We start from the raw sequence: 13,599 nt of genomic DNA on the forward strand, positions 1-13,599 counted from the left end.
GTTAATTAGCACACACTAACTGTAATCAATGGGCTTTGCTGAGTCTGATTCCATAAATATGCATTTTGGTAATTTGTGAAGCATTTAAAGACTCTAAGTTTAATCCATGGAATGCTGTATTGGAAAAGTAATATTCTATAAACACTTTAAATATTTAAATAACCAAATAAAGGGAAGACAAATGCACTGTAGCCAAAGGTATTATTCAACCCCAGCCAGTATGATTAGTTGAGGGTTCAGCATTATGCACACCCAGAAAACTGGACTGAGCAAACCCAGGTTAACCATAAGTATACTGGGGGATACAAAGAGTATCTGATTAATTGCAAACTCACCTAAATAAGAATGAACCATACTGAAAGTTAATTCATATTTTATAATGGAGATACTTTTGTCACAGAAATGCTGAATTTGTTCAGCAATAATTGTGATTTTCCAGATGCTTAAATATTTTGAGAAATGTATTCAACCTTTATCTTTTACAAGATTACTGTTGCAAACATGAAACAGCCAAGTACCTAGTGAACCCATGAATTACCTCTAAGGCATGGCCACAGTCTTCACAGTCCCCAATGTTTTATTATTTTCTTTTACTGTGTAATATTAAGGCTGCTTGGGCATATAGTAGATCCTGATAAATTTGGTGGAATTTCTGATGGAATAGGCAGAAAATGCCACTGGAACATACTTGCAGAATCATGACCATTAGATACAATCTATTTACACTTCAGAAGAGAAAAAAAAACAAACTAGTAATACCTTGTTACATATAGGGCTCAGATAAAAAGTAATACAAAAAAAAGTTTTGTTGTCTCAGAAAGTTTCAGCTGGTATATAATCTTTGCAGTCAAATTTCTTTGGTAGACTACTTTGAAGACTGTTGCTTTTAAAGATCAGAATATGTATTCTTAGTGCCATCTGCAGCATGATTCTAGAAGCAATAAATGCTACATGTTAGTCTTTATCTGAAAGATAAAACAAGATTTAGCCCCTCCTTGCCTAATACCATGAGGAAAAGCTGAGGCATATCCCAAGGCATATGTGTAGAGTTAATGGGATCTGCCTAAGGAGACATTTTCAACATTGTATGACAGCGTCACTGTCTGTAACACAAAATATTTCACCTTTGTTAAAAACTGACTTGGGGTTTACAGTGCTAGAAAAAGGTGGCTCTTTTAGAAATGTCGCTTCATGTCTGTTTGTACTGATGAAAATCCTCAGAATGTGCACTACAGGAGCAGCAAAATCCAAAGGAACTCAAACATTTTGGAAACAAAGGCAGTTGATCAAGCTGGTAAATAATATTCATATTCAATTAGTAAATTAGACATTTAATTAGAAATTAAATTGTTGTTGTTGTTGTTTAGTCGTTAAGTCGTGTCTGACTCTTCGTGACCCCATGAACCATATTGCGCCAGGCCTTCCTGTCCTTCACTGCCTCCCTGAGTTTGCTCAGTTTCATGCTCATTGCTTCAGTGATGCTATCTAACCATCTCATCCTCTGCCGTCCTCTTCTCCTTTTGCCTTCAATCTTTCCCAGCATCAGGGTCTTCTCCAAAGAGATCTCTCTTCGCATTAGGTGACCAAAGTATCTGAGCGTGAGCTTCATTATCGATCCTTCCAATGAGCAATCGGGGTTGATTTCCTTTAAGATTGACTGGTTTGACCTCCTAGCAGTCCAGGGGACTCTCAAGAGTCTTCTCCAGCACCACAGTTCAAAGGCATCAATTCTTCGGCGCTCAGCCTTCTTTATGGTCCAGCTCTCACAGCCATACATTACTACTGGAAAAACCATAGCTTTGACTATGCGGATCTTTGTCGGCAAGGTGACGTCTCTTCTTTTTAATATGCTATCTAGGCTTGCCATAGCTTTCCTCCCAAGGAGCAAGCGTCTTTTAATTTCATGGCTGCAGTCTCCGTCTGCGGTGATCTTGGAGCCCAAATAAATGAAGTCTGTTACTGCTTCCATTTCTACCCCTTCTATTTGCCAGGAATTGATGGGTCCAGATGCCATGATCTTAGTTTTTTTAATGTTGAATTTCAAGCCAGCTTTTGCACTCTCCTCTTTCACCCTCATCAAGAAGCTCTTTAGTTCTTCTTCACTTTCTGCCATTAGGGTGGTATCGTCTGTTGCGTTTTGAGTGCAGCACTTTAACAGCATCATCTTTTAGTATTTTAAATAACTCAGCTGGAATACTGTCATCTCCACTAGCTTTGTGGTTAGCAATGCTTCCTAAGGCCCACTTGACTTCACTCTCTAGGATGTCTGGCTCAAGGTCAGTGATCACACCAGCGTGGACATCAGGGACATTAAGATCTTTCTTGTATAGTTCTTCTGTGTATTCTTGCCACCTCTTCTTAATCTCTTCTGCTTCTGTTAGGTCCCTGCCTTTTTTGTCCTTTATCATGCCCATCTTTGCACTAAACGTTCCTTTCATATCTCCAATTTTCTTGTAGAGATCTCTAGTCTTCCCCATTCTATTGTTTTCCTCGATTTCTTTGCATTGTTCATTTAAGAAGGCCTTCTTATCTCTCCTTGCTATTCTCTGGAAATCTGCATTCAGTTGCTTATATCTTTCCCTTTCACCCTTGCTTTTCGCATTCCTTCTTTCCACAGCTATTTGTAAAGCCTCATCAGACAGCCATTTTGCTTTCTTGCATTTCATTTTCTTTGGGATGGTTTTAGTTGCTGCCTCCTGTACAATGTTACGGACCTCCGTCCATAGTTCTTCAGGCACTCTGTCTACCAAATCTAATCCTCTAAATCTATTCATCACCTTCACTGTGAACTCACAAGGAATATGATCTAAGTCATACCTGAGTGGTCTAGTGGTTTTCCCTACATTCTTCAATTTAAGCCTAAATTTTGCAGTAAGAAGCTCATGATCTGAGCCACAGTCAGCTCCTGGTCTTGTTTTTGCTGTCTGTATAGAGCTTCTCCATCTTTGGCTGCAAAGTATATAATCAATCTGGTTTCGGTATTGACCATCTGGTGATGTCCATGTGTAGAGTCATCTCTTGTGTTGTTGGAAGAGTGTTTGCTATGACTAGCTTGTTCTCTTGACAGAACTCTATTAGCCTTTGCCCTGCTTCATTTTGTACTCCAAGGCCAAATTTGCCTGTTATTCCGATTACTCCTTGACTTCCTACTTTAGCATTCCAATCCCCTATGATGAAAAGGACATCTTTTTTTGGTGCTAGTTCTAGAAGGTGTTGTAGTTCTTCATAGAAGCGGTCAACTTCAGCTTCTTCAGCATCAGTGGTTGGGGCATAGACTTGGATGACTGTGATATTGAATGGTTTGCCTTGGATACGCACTGAGATCATTCTGTCGTTTTTGAGGTTGTACCCCATTACTGCCTTTCCCACTCTCTTATTGACTATGAGTGCAACTCCATTTCTTCTAAGGGTTTCTTGCCCACAGTAGTAGATATAATGGTCACCCGAATTAAATTCACCCATTCCCGTCCATTTCAGTTCGCTGATTCCTAAGATGTCGATGTTCAATCTTGTCATCTCATGTTTGACCACATCCAGCTTGCCTTGGTTCATAGATCTTACATTCCAGGTACCTATACAATATTGTTCTTTACAGCATCGGACCTTCTTTTCGCTTCCAGATACATCCACAGCTGAACGTCCTTTCGGCTTTGGCCCAGCTGCTTCACTCTTTCTGGAGCTACTTGGAATTGCCCTCCGCTCTTCCCCAGTAGCATACTGGACACCTTCCGACCTGAGGGGCTCATCTTCCGGCGTCATATCTTTTAGCCTTTTAACATTGTCCATGGGGTTTTCTTGGCAAGGATACTGGAGTGGGTTGGCATTTCCTTCTCCAGTGGACCACATTTTGTCAGAACTCTCTGTCTTGACCTGTCTGTCTTGGGTGGCCCTGCACGGTATAGCTCATGGCTTCACTGAGTTACGCAAGCCCCTTCGCCACGACAAGGTAGTGATCCATGAAGGGGGAAATTAAATTACTTACTAGAAAAATTCTACTCTTTGCAGTTGGCAATTTAATTTATGGCATCTTTAGTTTAATCACTATTATTTTGTGATACCACCCTTTTTCCCTTGGGTCTTCAGCTATTTTAAAATTCTAACACAATATCCATAGGAGCTAGACACACAGCCAATCCTATACATATTTATTGAGATGATTGAAAATATACTTAAAAATGGCTCACATATCAAGTCACTTGATTCCATTATATTTCCCAAGTGAAATATACATTTCAACATGAAAGTCTCTGGTCCTAAACATAGTTACTCAAAAATTCAAATTACTGTAGGATTAGCTTGTAAGTAAATATTTTTAAATGTTTGATTAGCTGCTCATCTTTATTAAAAATGGAAATCTTGAATAGTAAAATTAAATAGATATTAGAGACTGGAATGCTACTTACTTACTTGAGAACAAGTCCAATTAAATTATTTTCAATACCTTCAAAGTAAAATGTACCTACAGTTGATAAAACTGGGCTGCAAATATGCATTGGTTTGAATTTAATACTTCAGCTTATTTATTTATTTATTTATTTATTTAGAGTTTCTTTTACGTTGTATCCTTTAAGACATCTACCATGGACAGCGGTTCCAGGTAACAGCTGGTCAAAGTACTCAAGAAAAAGTGGTTGATTTCATCTATTGGGTACCATAATCCCTGCTGCACTGTGGATTGTGATATAAACTTTGAAGACTCATACAGCTAAGAAACAGGGAGGTCAAACAATTAACTTGCATATCTGCCTTCCGCACTTCTATATAAGGTTTAGAAAAGGTAAATGTTCTCTACACATACTGACCACATTGGCATAATTTTCTTGGCAATAATGTGGAAGTAGTTTGCTAGTATCCTTTTTCTCCCCTTTGAGTCCCACTCTTGCCTATAGCTCTGTACTGTAATTTCCTGGTCTCCTTCCAAACTACTAACCAGATCCAGCTCTGCTTCTCTCTCTCTCTCTCTCTCCCCCCCCTTCCTTCCTTCCCTCCCTCCCTCCCAAGATTATCCAGGAACTGGGTAATCAGATCCATTCTGCTTTCCTTTTTCCTTTTTTTTGAGATCACAAGGTTACTCAGGAACTGCTACCTGCTATATATATATATAGCACTAGGGCTACTTCAGTTCCTGTGAAAGCGAGGAACTATATTGGAACGACAATTCCGCCTGGAGAACGCCACCCGGACAAGTGAAATAAGGCATTATCTCCACCTACCCTCCCATTTCTGAGGGAAAAAAGCCAACCACGCGAGGCTTAACATTAATACACTAATATTCCACTTCTTCCAGCTGGCGTGACTTCCTACGGGGGAGGCTGAAACTTCATTCACTCGGTCAAACCCAAACCAAACTCGATCGAAATTCGCCGCCTTGTAAACCTCCCGCCTCCGCGCCTCTCCAGCCAATCGCAGAGCTGGATCGCAAGTTGCCCGTTCACGTTCGCACACTCGAGGCGCCTAGAAGCGCGGCTGCTCGGACAGCTCGCGCGGGCGTCGCTTCACCTGCTCCTTCGGGCGGGTGGGCGGCCGGTTGGTCACATGCTCCGCCTCTCCCCTGCGAAGCCCCTCCCCGTCCTAGAGGAACGAATCTGCGAGGCTCGGCCGATCGCGACTTCAGTTTAGGCGGTTGTCAGGGAGAAACAAGATGGCGGCGGCGACGGAGGAAGATACGGAGCTGAGAGACCTCCTCGTGCAGACGTTGGAGACGAGCGGGGTGCTCAATAAAATCAAGGTGAAGGGTGCGAAGGGCGGGGCTAAGTATTAGGTTTGAAGAGGCGGGGGAAGGGACGGGCGAAGCGAGTGCTGCACGCTCATATGAGAACGGGAGCACTCTGGAGCGAAGCTGCCGGTTGCGCGGCCCGCACGGGAGAACAAGGAGATGTCAACCGCACCAACCGTCTGCCACAATCATTCCCGCTTTCAGGGAGGCGAGCGGGGCAAGAACGCTATGCGCCGCCCTCGCCTAAAGGCGCATGCGTAGAACTTTTACTGGGGGGTTGGGGTGGGGGTTGGAAAGTGAATGATCGTAAGAAAGCCGGACTGGAATAGATAAAGGCCTCTGAAGTCCAACATTCTGTTTCCATGGTTTCCAAGGGGTAGTCGCGCGTGACTTGCTATTAGCGCCGGGCCGCTACTAACGCTCCTGCAAATTGGCTATAGCCGTCGGGTCGGGAATGGTAATTGTTAATAGTCTTACCCTCCGCAGCGTTTAAAAAATATCTTTTAAAGTTGTGAAGTTGGTGTCAGTACACCGGAAGAACGACAGATTCCTATGTGTTAGGCAAGAAAGTGCTTCCTTTTGTCTGTCTCACCACTCTTGTTGCCCAGCGTCATTACATGATAGAAGGTCAGTCTTCTCTATCCTGGCCTCTGGACACGTTGGATGAAACCAGGCTGGTTAGGATTATGGGAGCTGGAGCCCTCATGTTTTTGAGGGCATCAGGATAAGATTCACAATTAAAAGAAAGATTAATCCTACTCCTCATATTTATATCCAGTTATTCTTCTAAGGAACCCAAGGTAGTGTACTTGGTTATGCTTCTCCCCCACCTACCTCTGTTCTTACAACAATCTTATGATGTAGGTTAAGCTGAAAAATGGTGACTGCCACAAAGCCATCTGCTAAACTTTGTATCATAGAGGAGATTAAAACACAGGTGTCTCTTTTCTGTCGCTATTTCCACAGCACGTATAATTTTATATTCCAAGAAATACCACAGCTGCAGGGTAATTTAAAAAAAAACTCAAAGAAGAAAATGTCCCATGAGAAGACACGTAGCTTTTGTGACAGTGCTGCCACAAAAGCTACAGGGACCCTGATATGAAGCCATCAGGAATATAACCTGACTCCTATGAGATTTTACACTAGCCACCTTTATTATCCTTTTTTGTGTTGTTCTTAAACTAAGAAGGACCAGATGTTGTATCTTCTTTCTCTTGGACAGCTCTGCGATATCCTTTATAAAAGATGTGGTAATTAGAATGGGAACATATTACATCCTATATGCTATGGAAAATAGATAGAAGATAAATCCTACTGTCTTTCTCTTTCATAATGTTAGAAATTGGTTTCATTAAATCTAGATGCAAGGAGATCCAGGATCGATAAAAAGTATTTCTTTATACAGTAATGCACATAGTTAAATACAGAATTCAGTTCACTTAAGGGCAACCCATTATTAAGGGGAATCTGATATATTCATGGAGGACAGGACTATCATTGGTAACTAGTCTTAATAGTTAGATAGTATCTCCAGAATTGAAGACAATATGCTGAATAAAGTTCCTAAGGAGCAGCCACAGAAGATATTCATCATCTTCATGAATTTCTTGCAGGCTTCCCAGATGCATCTGGATGACCGCTGTGTGACAGAATACTGAAATAGAGGCTTTTGACCTTATCTAGCAGGATTTTTTTCTCTGTTCTTAGTCTACATAGGAAATTAGTCCTCTTTTTCATTGTGTACCACTTCATGTTTAATATGAATTGCATTTGCTATATTATAACTCTTACTGTGGGAGAGATTCTTAGAGGTTTTAGTGATCTGTTTTTGTTTTCATTTATATGAATAAATGGAGATGCTGGCAAATATGGTTATTTCTCCAATTAGCCATTTATATTCTCCAATTAGCCAGACAATATTTTTTTTTAAAAAGGTTTGTATAGGATCCTGTAAGGGATCCCATTTCTTACATATCTCAAACATAATGCCTTTCAGTTTAGTTTTATACTCACTTCATGTTCTTTAACTCCTTCCCAGTCCTAAGGTGATCTGTTCTCTCATGTCTAAGTTTACTTAAAAGTCTTGAAGAGCTTGTCAAAACAAAATCTTTTTGACAGGCCAAGTATATATCATGTCAGATCACTTCTACTCTAAAATAAATTCCATAACATAATGAAGTAGCAGGACATAATTTCCTCTGCTGTATTCTTTTTCAGCAAGTTTTTTTTTCTTTTCTATATTTGACAGTTTTAATAAATATATTCCATAAATTTGCCAGAACAAAGTTTCCTGAATCCCTCTGCTGTTGTAGAACTTGACATTGTGCTATTTGCTTTCCAGTCCAGTGGTGTAGAGGTCACTCTTGGAACAAATTATTACTTATTAAAAGATCAGCAATTTCACATTTGAGACCTTTGGCATTCTCCTTTGGATATAGTTACCACTATTTATTTATTTAGTTGATTGATATAGTAGCCCAGCTTGCATTAGCAAGCATGGGCAGTTTACATACAGTTAAATGTATAGAAACAAAGGAACCCAGAACAAAACACAGAAACACCCAATACATAATAACCAAGGCCAACCACAACATTCCCATTCAAGTCGTGTTTGGATGGGCTCATTCAATGCTTTGGGCCAATGCCTGGGGGAAAACTATGTTTTCAGAGTCTTATGGAAGGTGAATAAGGCCAGGACCATCTGAATTTCTAGGAGTATGCTATTCTACAAGGCAGGCACTGCAACAAAGAAGGCACAGTTTTGGATCCTGCTAGATAACATTGCTTCATAGAAGGGACCTGAAGTATGCCCAGTTTGCTGGGTCTCATGGGACAAGTAGAAACTATTGATGATAGACAGCCCTGTAAATAACTCAGTCTTGTGCCATGAAGGGCTTTATAGCTGATAACCAGCACTTTGAATTGCATTCAGAAGCCTATAGGGAGTCAGTATAGCCTGTGAAGTAGAGGTGTTCCATGGATGTACCATGGTGCACCCATAAGTATTTGCACTGCTGCATTTTGGATTAATTACAGTTTCGGGATGGTCTTCAGGGGCAGAGTACATTGCAATAGTTCAAATGAAAGGTGATCAAGACATGAATGACCATGAGTGGGTCCTTCCAGTCAGGAATAGGCACTATTGGTGCATACGATAAATTTGTGTAAAGGTCCTCTTGGTCATGGCTGCCCCCTGCTCTTACAGCAGGAGTTGAGAGTTCAGGCAGATCCCCAAATTGTGCACCAGTTCTGTTTGGCAGAATGCAACCCCAACCAATACGAAAGAAGAAGAGTACCCTGAACCAGGGGACCTCAAAACCCACAACCACATGGTCTTGCTTGGTTAAGCCGAAGGCTGTTGTTCCCCATCCAGAGCCTCACAGCCTCCAGACACTAGGTAAGAATCTTGACTGCATCAATTGGTCAGCCCAGGGTGAAAATCTATAACTGGACATCATTAGCATATTGATGATACCTGATTTTTTAGTAATGGATGGTCTCACCCAATGGTTTCATATAGATATTAAATGGGAGCAGATTAAGAATAGAACTCTGATGATCCCCACAAGCAGGGTCTCAGTCTAAATCTCTTTCCCCCCACCAGTATTGACTGGAACTGGCCCCAGAGAAAAGAGGGGAACCTATTCAACACCGTGCCTTCCACTCCTAATCTTCAAAGCCAATCCAGAAGGATATCATGATTGATGGTATTGACAACTGCTGAGAGATCAAGGAAGGCTAGATGTACCACCCCCCATCCCAGCCCTGCCAAAGGTTATGCATGATGCTCCACCCCCCATCCCAGCCCTGCCAAAGGTTATCTACAAGTGCAATCAATGCTGAGCGGTCCAGATAATCCATTTCCTCCAGGGCACTCTGGAGCTGCAAACTGACCACCACCTCAATGCCTTCCCTAAAAATGGGAGATTTTTAGATCAGATAAAAATTGTCCAGTATTGTTGGATCCTGGGATAGCTTCTTGAGGAGGGATGAACCACTGCCTCTTTAAGAACTGGCAAAACCATCCCATCCCTCAAGGATGATTTACCACCAACAGGATCCAACAACATCTCTCCTGGGAGGCATTAATCAACAAAGAGGGATATGGATCTAAATCATGAGGCTGATCCACAGCCCCAAGGACCTTGTCATTTCCTCAGTACCAACAGATTTCAACCTCTTCCCTGGTAACCATTTTAGACTATGCCTCAGTCAGCTCCAAAGGATTTGCATAGCCAGAGTTAACTCAGAGCGAATCTGAATGACTTTATCTGATAAATGTCTACATACAATAATCTTCACAGTGGTCCTGCAGATATTTCTCCAGCTCTCCTTCCCCAGGAAGGACTGAGTCACTTAAAGTCTAAGGTACTACCTGTGGGTACAATAAGAGCAAGAAAATACTTTCATTTTATCACAAGATAATCCTAAAGAAAGGCTCTTACCCGTGCTTGTTCAGATTCACTCTTTGTCTTCCTCCAGAAGTACTCTAAGCATCTTTTCTACCACTTCATCTCTCAAAATTCCTCTAAAAGAGAGCTTACCAGGTTCCACTGAAAGAGTCTGTCCAGACATGATCCAATCCAAAACTATCACTGCCCCTCATTCCAGATGGTGACCAGGACCTTGGTTGAACCATGCATCAGAGCCTCAGGAACATCCCCAAGTTACCCCTGAAACCCAGCCAGGTCCATCAGGCACCTGAGATGGACTGATCAAATAGGTCCTTCCTCCATGTGGTGAGGAGTGACTGCAGAGAACTCCAAGGTTATCAGAGAGTGATCTGACCATGACAAGGACTGATGGTGACATCCCCCAAATCCAGATCACATTGCTGCTGCTCCAAGGCAAAAACCAGTTCTGACCACTTCTGTGAATCAGGCCCATAGCAACCTCCGTCAAGTATATGGATACCATAGTAGCCATGAACTCCTGAGTCATCTTTGAATCTGTGCCCAGAGGGGGCAGATTAAAGTCCCTACACACAATTAACTCCAACACTAACTCAGCCACAACCTCAAGCAGCTTGAGTAATGACGCCAGTATGTAACAGGCTGGTATAGTAGTGGCAATCCCATTTGAACCAGTTATCTGCAAAACAGTACCTCTGAAGCCTTATTTCCTGATAGTTTATTTGTAGCTTTTCCTTCTAAAAAAAAGCAACTCTGCAGGTCTCTTTTATTAAAAAACAAAATTATCACAGCTTAGTGTCTTGCATTTCTTGCAGTGAAAGCAAGCATGAAACAATTCATTGGATACACATGCATTTTAGCAGATATTTACCTTTTTGTTCTATGAACCATAAAGTAGCAGTTCTCAAACTGGGCCATGATCCTCCACCAAAGGAGGATAGCAATCAAATTTAAAGGGGGTAGCAAATTGGGGGGGGGGGGCTTACATACACACAAAAAGTATGATTGCTGCCAGAACTTGTTTCATCTGGCCAAGCAGGCTCTTGACTCGTCCCAAGAAAGGGGAGACCAGAGACCAGAGAATGTTCTGACAGGATTTGGGCTTTGCATGTTGAAACCTGGATCTGTCAGAACTTGCTTGTGCTCTGTCTCAACAACTCAAAAATTTGTTGAGACAGAGCACAAGCAATATTAGTTGCTGCTATAAAGAGCGAATATAAATCCAAAATATATGTGGAACAAGAAATGAGTGTAGCTGTCTCAAAATAAAAGCCAGATTTCAGTTTTCATGCAAAACTAAGCAAGGTTATGTCTCCCAGCAGAAAATTTGGTTTTAAATGTGATTGTTTTAGTGGTAATTTCCAGTGAAAACTTTTATAAAGTTATAGGGTTCTATGATTGTTTTATTTGTTGTATAGATTAAAATTTAATTAAATTGTTTTGTAATAATAAAATTATAATTATTTTATTTCTTGCTCAAAGCTGATTGTTTGTGTACCATCAAGTTGGTGTCAACTCTTAGTGACAACATAGATTTTCTCCATGATGATCTGTCCCTAACCTGGGCCATCAGGTCTTCCAATGATGTATCCATAGCCACTTGCTGCTGATCATCCTCTTCTCCTTCCTTCCACTTTTTCCAGAATTAGAGCTTTTTCCAGAGAGCTAGGTCTTTGCATAATATGTCTGAAGTATGATCATTTGGTTCAGGTGAGACCTGTATGTATTTAAAACATTTTAATCTTATTCTTTAGCTAAAAGGTTCCCAGAGTACTTTACAAATAAGATTAGTTCCTGCCCACAGGCTTACAATCTCATAAAAGACATAATATACAAAAGGGGTTTAAAAGGTAGAGGAAAGGCATCAGTTCTTAAAATTACACTTTATAACTCAAATAGTTGAGATGATAACAGGTCAGGACTGCAATGGAGTAGCTAATGGGTAACAGTTGAGCATAGCTCACAGGCAATGAGCTGTAGAAGAGCAGGTAGAAATCCTGTATGTCTTCCTCTCACTTCTGCATGTGGCTTGCTTGTTATCTAATTTTTTTAACATAGTTTACAAATATATAAACTTACACAAACCTTTTATTACAGGCAGAATTGCGGGCAGCTGTATTTTTAGCACTTGAAGAGCAAGAAAAAGTAGAGGTGAGGAACCAAAGTACTGTTTAATTTAGTTGTTATAGTACAGTATGTTATCTCTCTTGATGTTCTTGAGTAAAGGAACTTTAGCTATTTGAATATGCTTAAATCTGGCCATTTCTGGTCCCCCGGTAATGTTAGTGCTAACTCTTAAAGGGAGGGGGAAGACAGTGGGTTTTCTCTTTGTCTGAAAAAGCTAAATGCTCCAGGTGAACATAGTATTGTTTCCCAAAATGTCAGCAATATCAGCCCACCCTGCACTTGCTGTGGGACCATCACTACACAAATAAAAGTGCTGCTGCTTTTATCTTTAAGGAGGGCAATCTTGTTTTCAGGCTGTTATAGTGCCTTTCTGTAGCAGTAAAAACAAGTATACTATTGATTATTATTTAATATTTATCTAATTCTGATACTTGTTGAGCATTCAGATCAGCTTGGTATTTCTACTAACCATTGACTGCCCTCTGATTCTGATGATGGACCATAAAGTTGTTCATTTAAGTTAACAGAAATATCAATAACTGTTACGTGCCTCTTCAGTCTAAATCCCATCATTATATTGCTTTGCAGTACTGTATTATTTTGCAGTGTAGGAAAATCTTTAACTGCTTCCCCCCCCCCTCTTTTTGAGCAGAATAAAACTCCTCTGGTAAATGAAAGTTTGAAAACGTTTTTAAGCACAAAAGATGGTAAGCCCTTTCTTTTGTTTATTAAAGCTACAATTTGTATTTTACAAATAATGATAATGTGATAGTAGAGAGTGTAGAGAGAGAGTCTACAGAGACTGTAGAGAAATATTGCAACAACCAGTTTCTAGGCAAAAGGAGCTGAAACTTTTTTTTTAAGTCCAGAGAAATGAGATAACATTTGGAAACTGCTTAGGCAGACTCCTCCCTAATTCAGTGGAATATAAGAAGGGGGAGGAGGTACAGCACAATTTTTTTTTTTTAATCTGCGCTCAGTCGTTACCGACTCTGCAGTGACTGCTTGGATGAGTCCTTGCAGTTTTCAAGGCAAGGTTTTTTTCGGAAGTGGTTTGCCAGAGCCTCCTTCCTAGAGCAGAGCCCAGCTGGCGAGCGCAGGAGGTGGGGTTTCCGTTGCTTCGCGCCCTTTTCGGGTGAGCGCGGTTTCACGCTTACCGGCAACTACTCCCAACTCCTTTTTGCAAGGCGCTGCCAGCATTTTTCCTCCCACCAGAGTGAGAGTACCCATTTATCTACTCACGTGAGTTTTCAAACTGTTGGGTTGACAGGAACTGGGGAGGAAACAGGAGCTCACCCTGTTAATGCGAAGGCTGGACTCGAACCGCTGAAGCGTCGACCA

The 13,599-nt window shown here is 41.2% G+C and overlaps 1 protein-coding gene across 2 annotated transcripts in view; it reads left to right on the plus strand.

Annotated features, from left to right (window-relative positions):
* Positions 1 to 5,457: 5,457 nt before the first annotated feature.
* Positions 5,458 to 13,599, plus strand: part of CEP43 (centrosomal protein 43) — a 37,445-nt gene continuing 29,303 nt past the window's right edge. For both annotated transcript variants that reach the window (XM_007443042.4, XM_007443043.4), the window contains exons 1-3: positions 5,458 to 5,728; positions 12,229 to 12,282; positions 12,911 to 12,965. In XM_007443042.4, the coding sequence (XP_007443104.1) occupies positions 5,642 to 5,728; positions 12,229 to 12,282; positions 12,911 to 12,965 (196 nt within the window). In that variant the 5' untranslated portion in view covers positions 5,458 to 5,641. The remainder of the gene's footprint in view (positions 5,729 to 12,228; positions 12,283 to 12,910; positions 12,966 to 13,599) is intronic.

This window comes from Python bivittatus, unplaced genomic scaffold (assembly GCF_059951505.1).
Source record: "Python bivittatus isolate LINGU-HERP-01145 unplaced genomic scaffold, Pbiv_v1 ctg000020_np1212, whole genome shotgun sequence".
In the NCBI taxonomy this organism is placed as follows: domain Eukaryota; kingdom Metazoa; phylum Chordata; class Lepidosauria; order Squamata; family Pythonidae; genus Python; species Python bivittatus.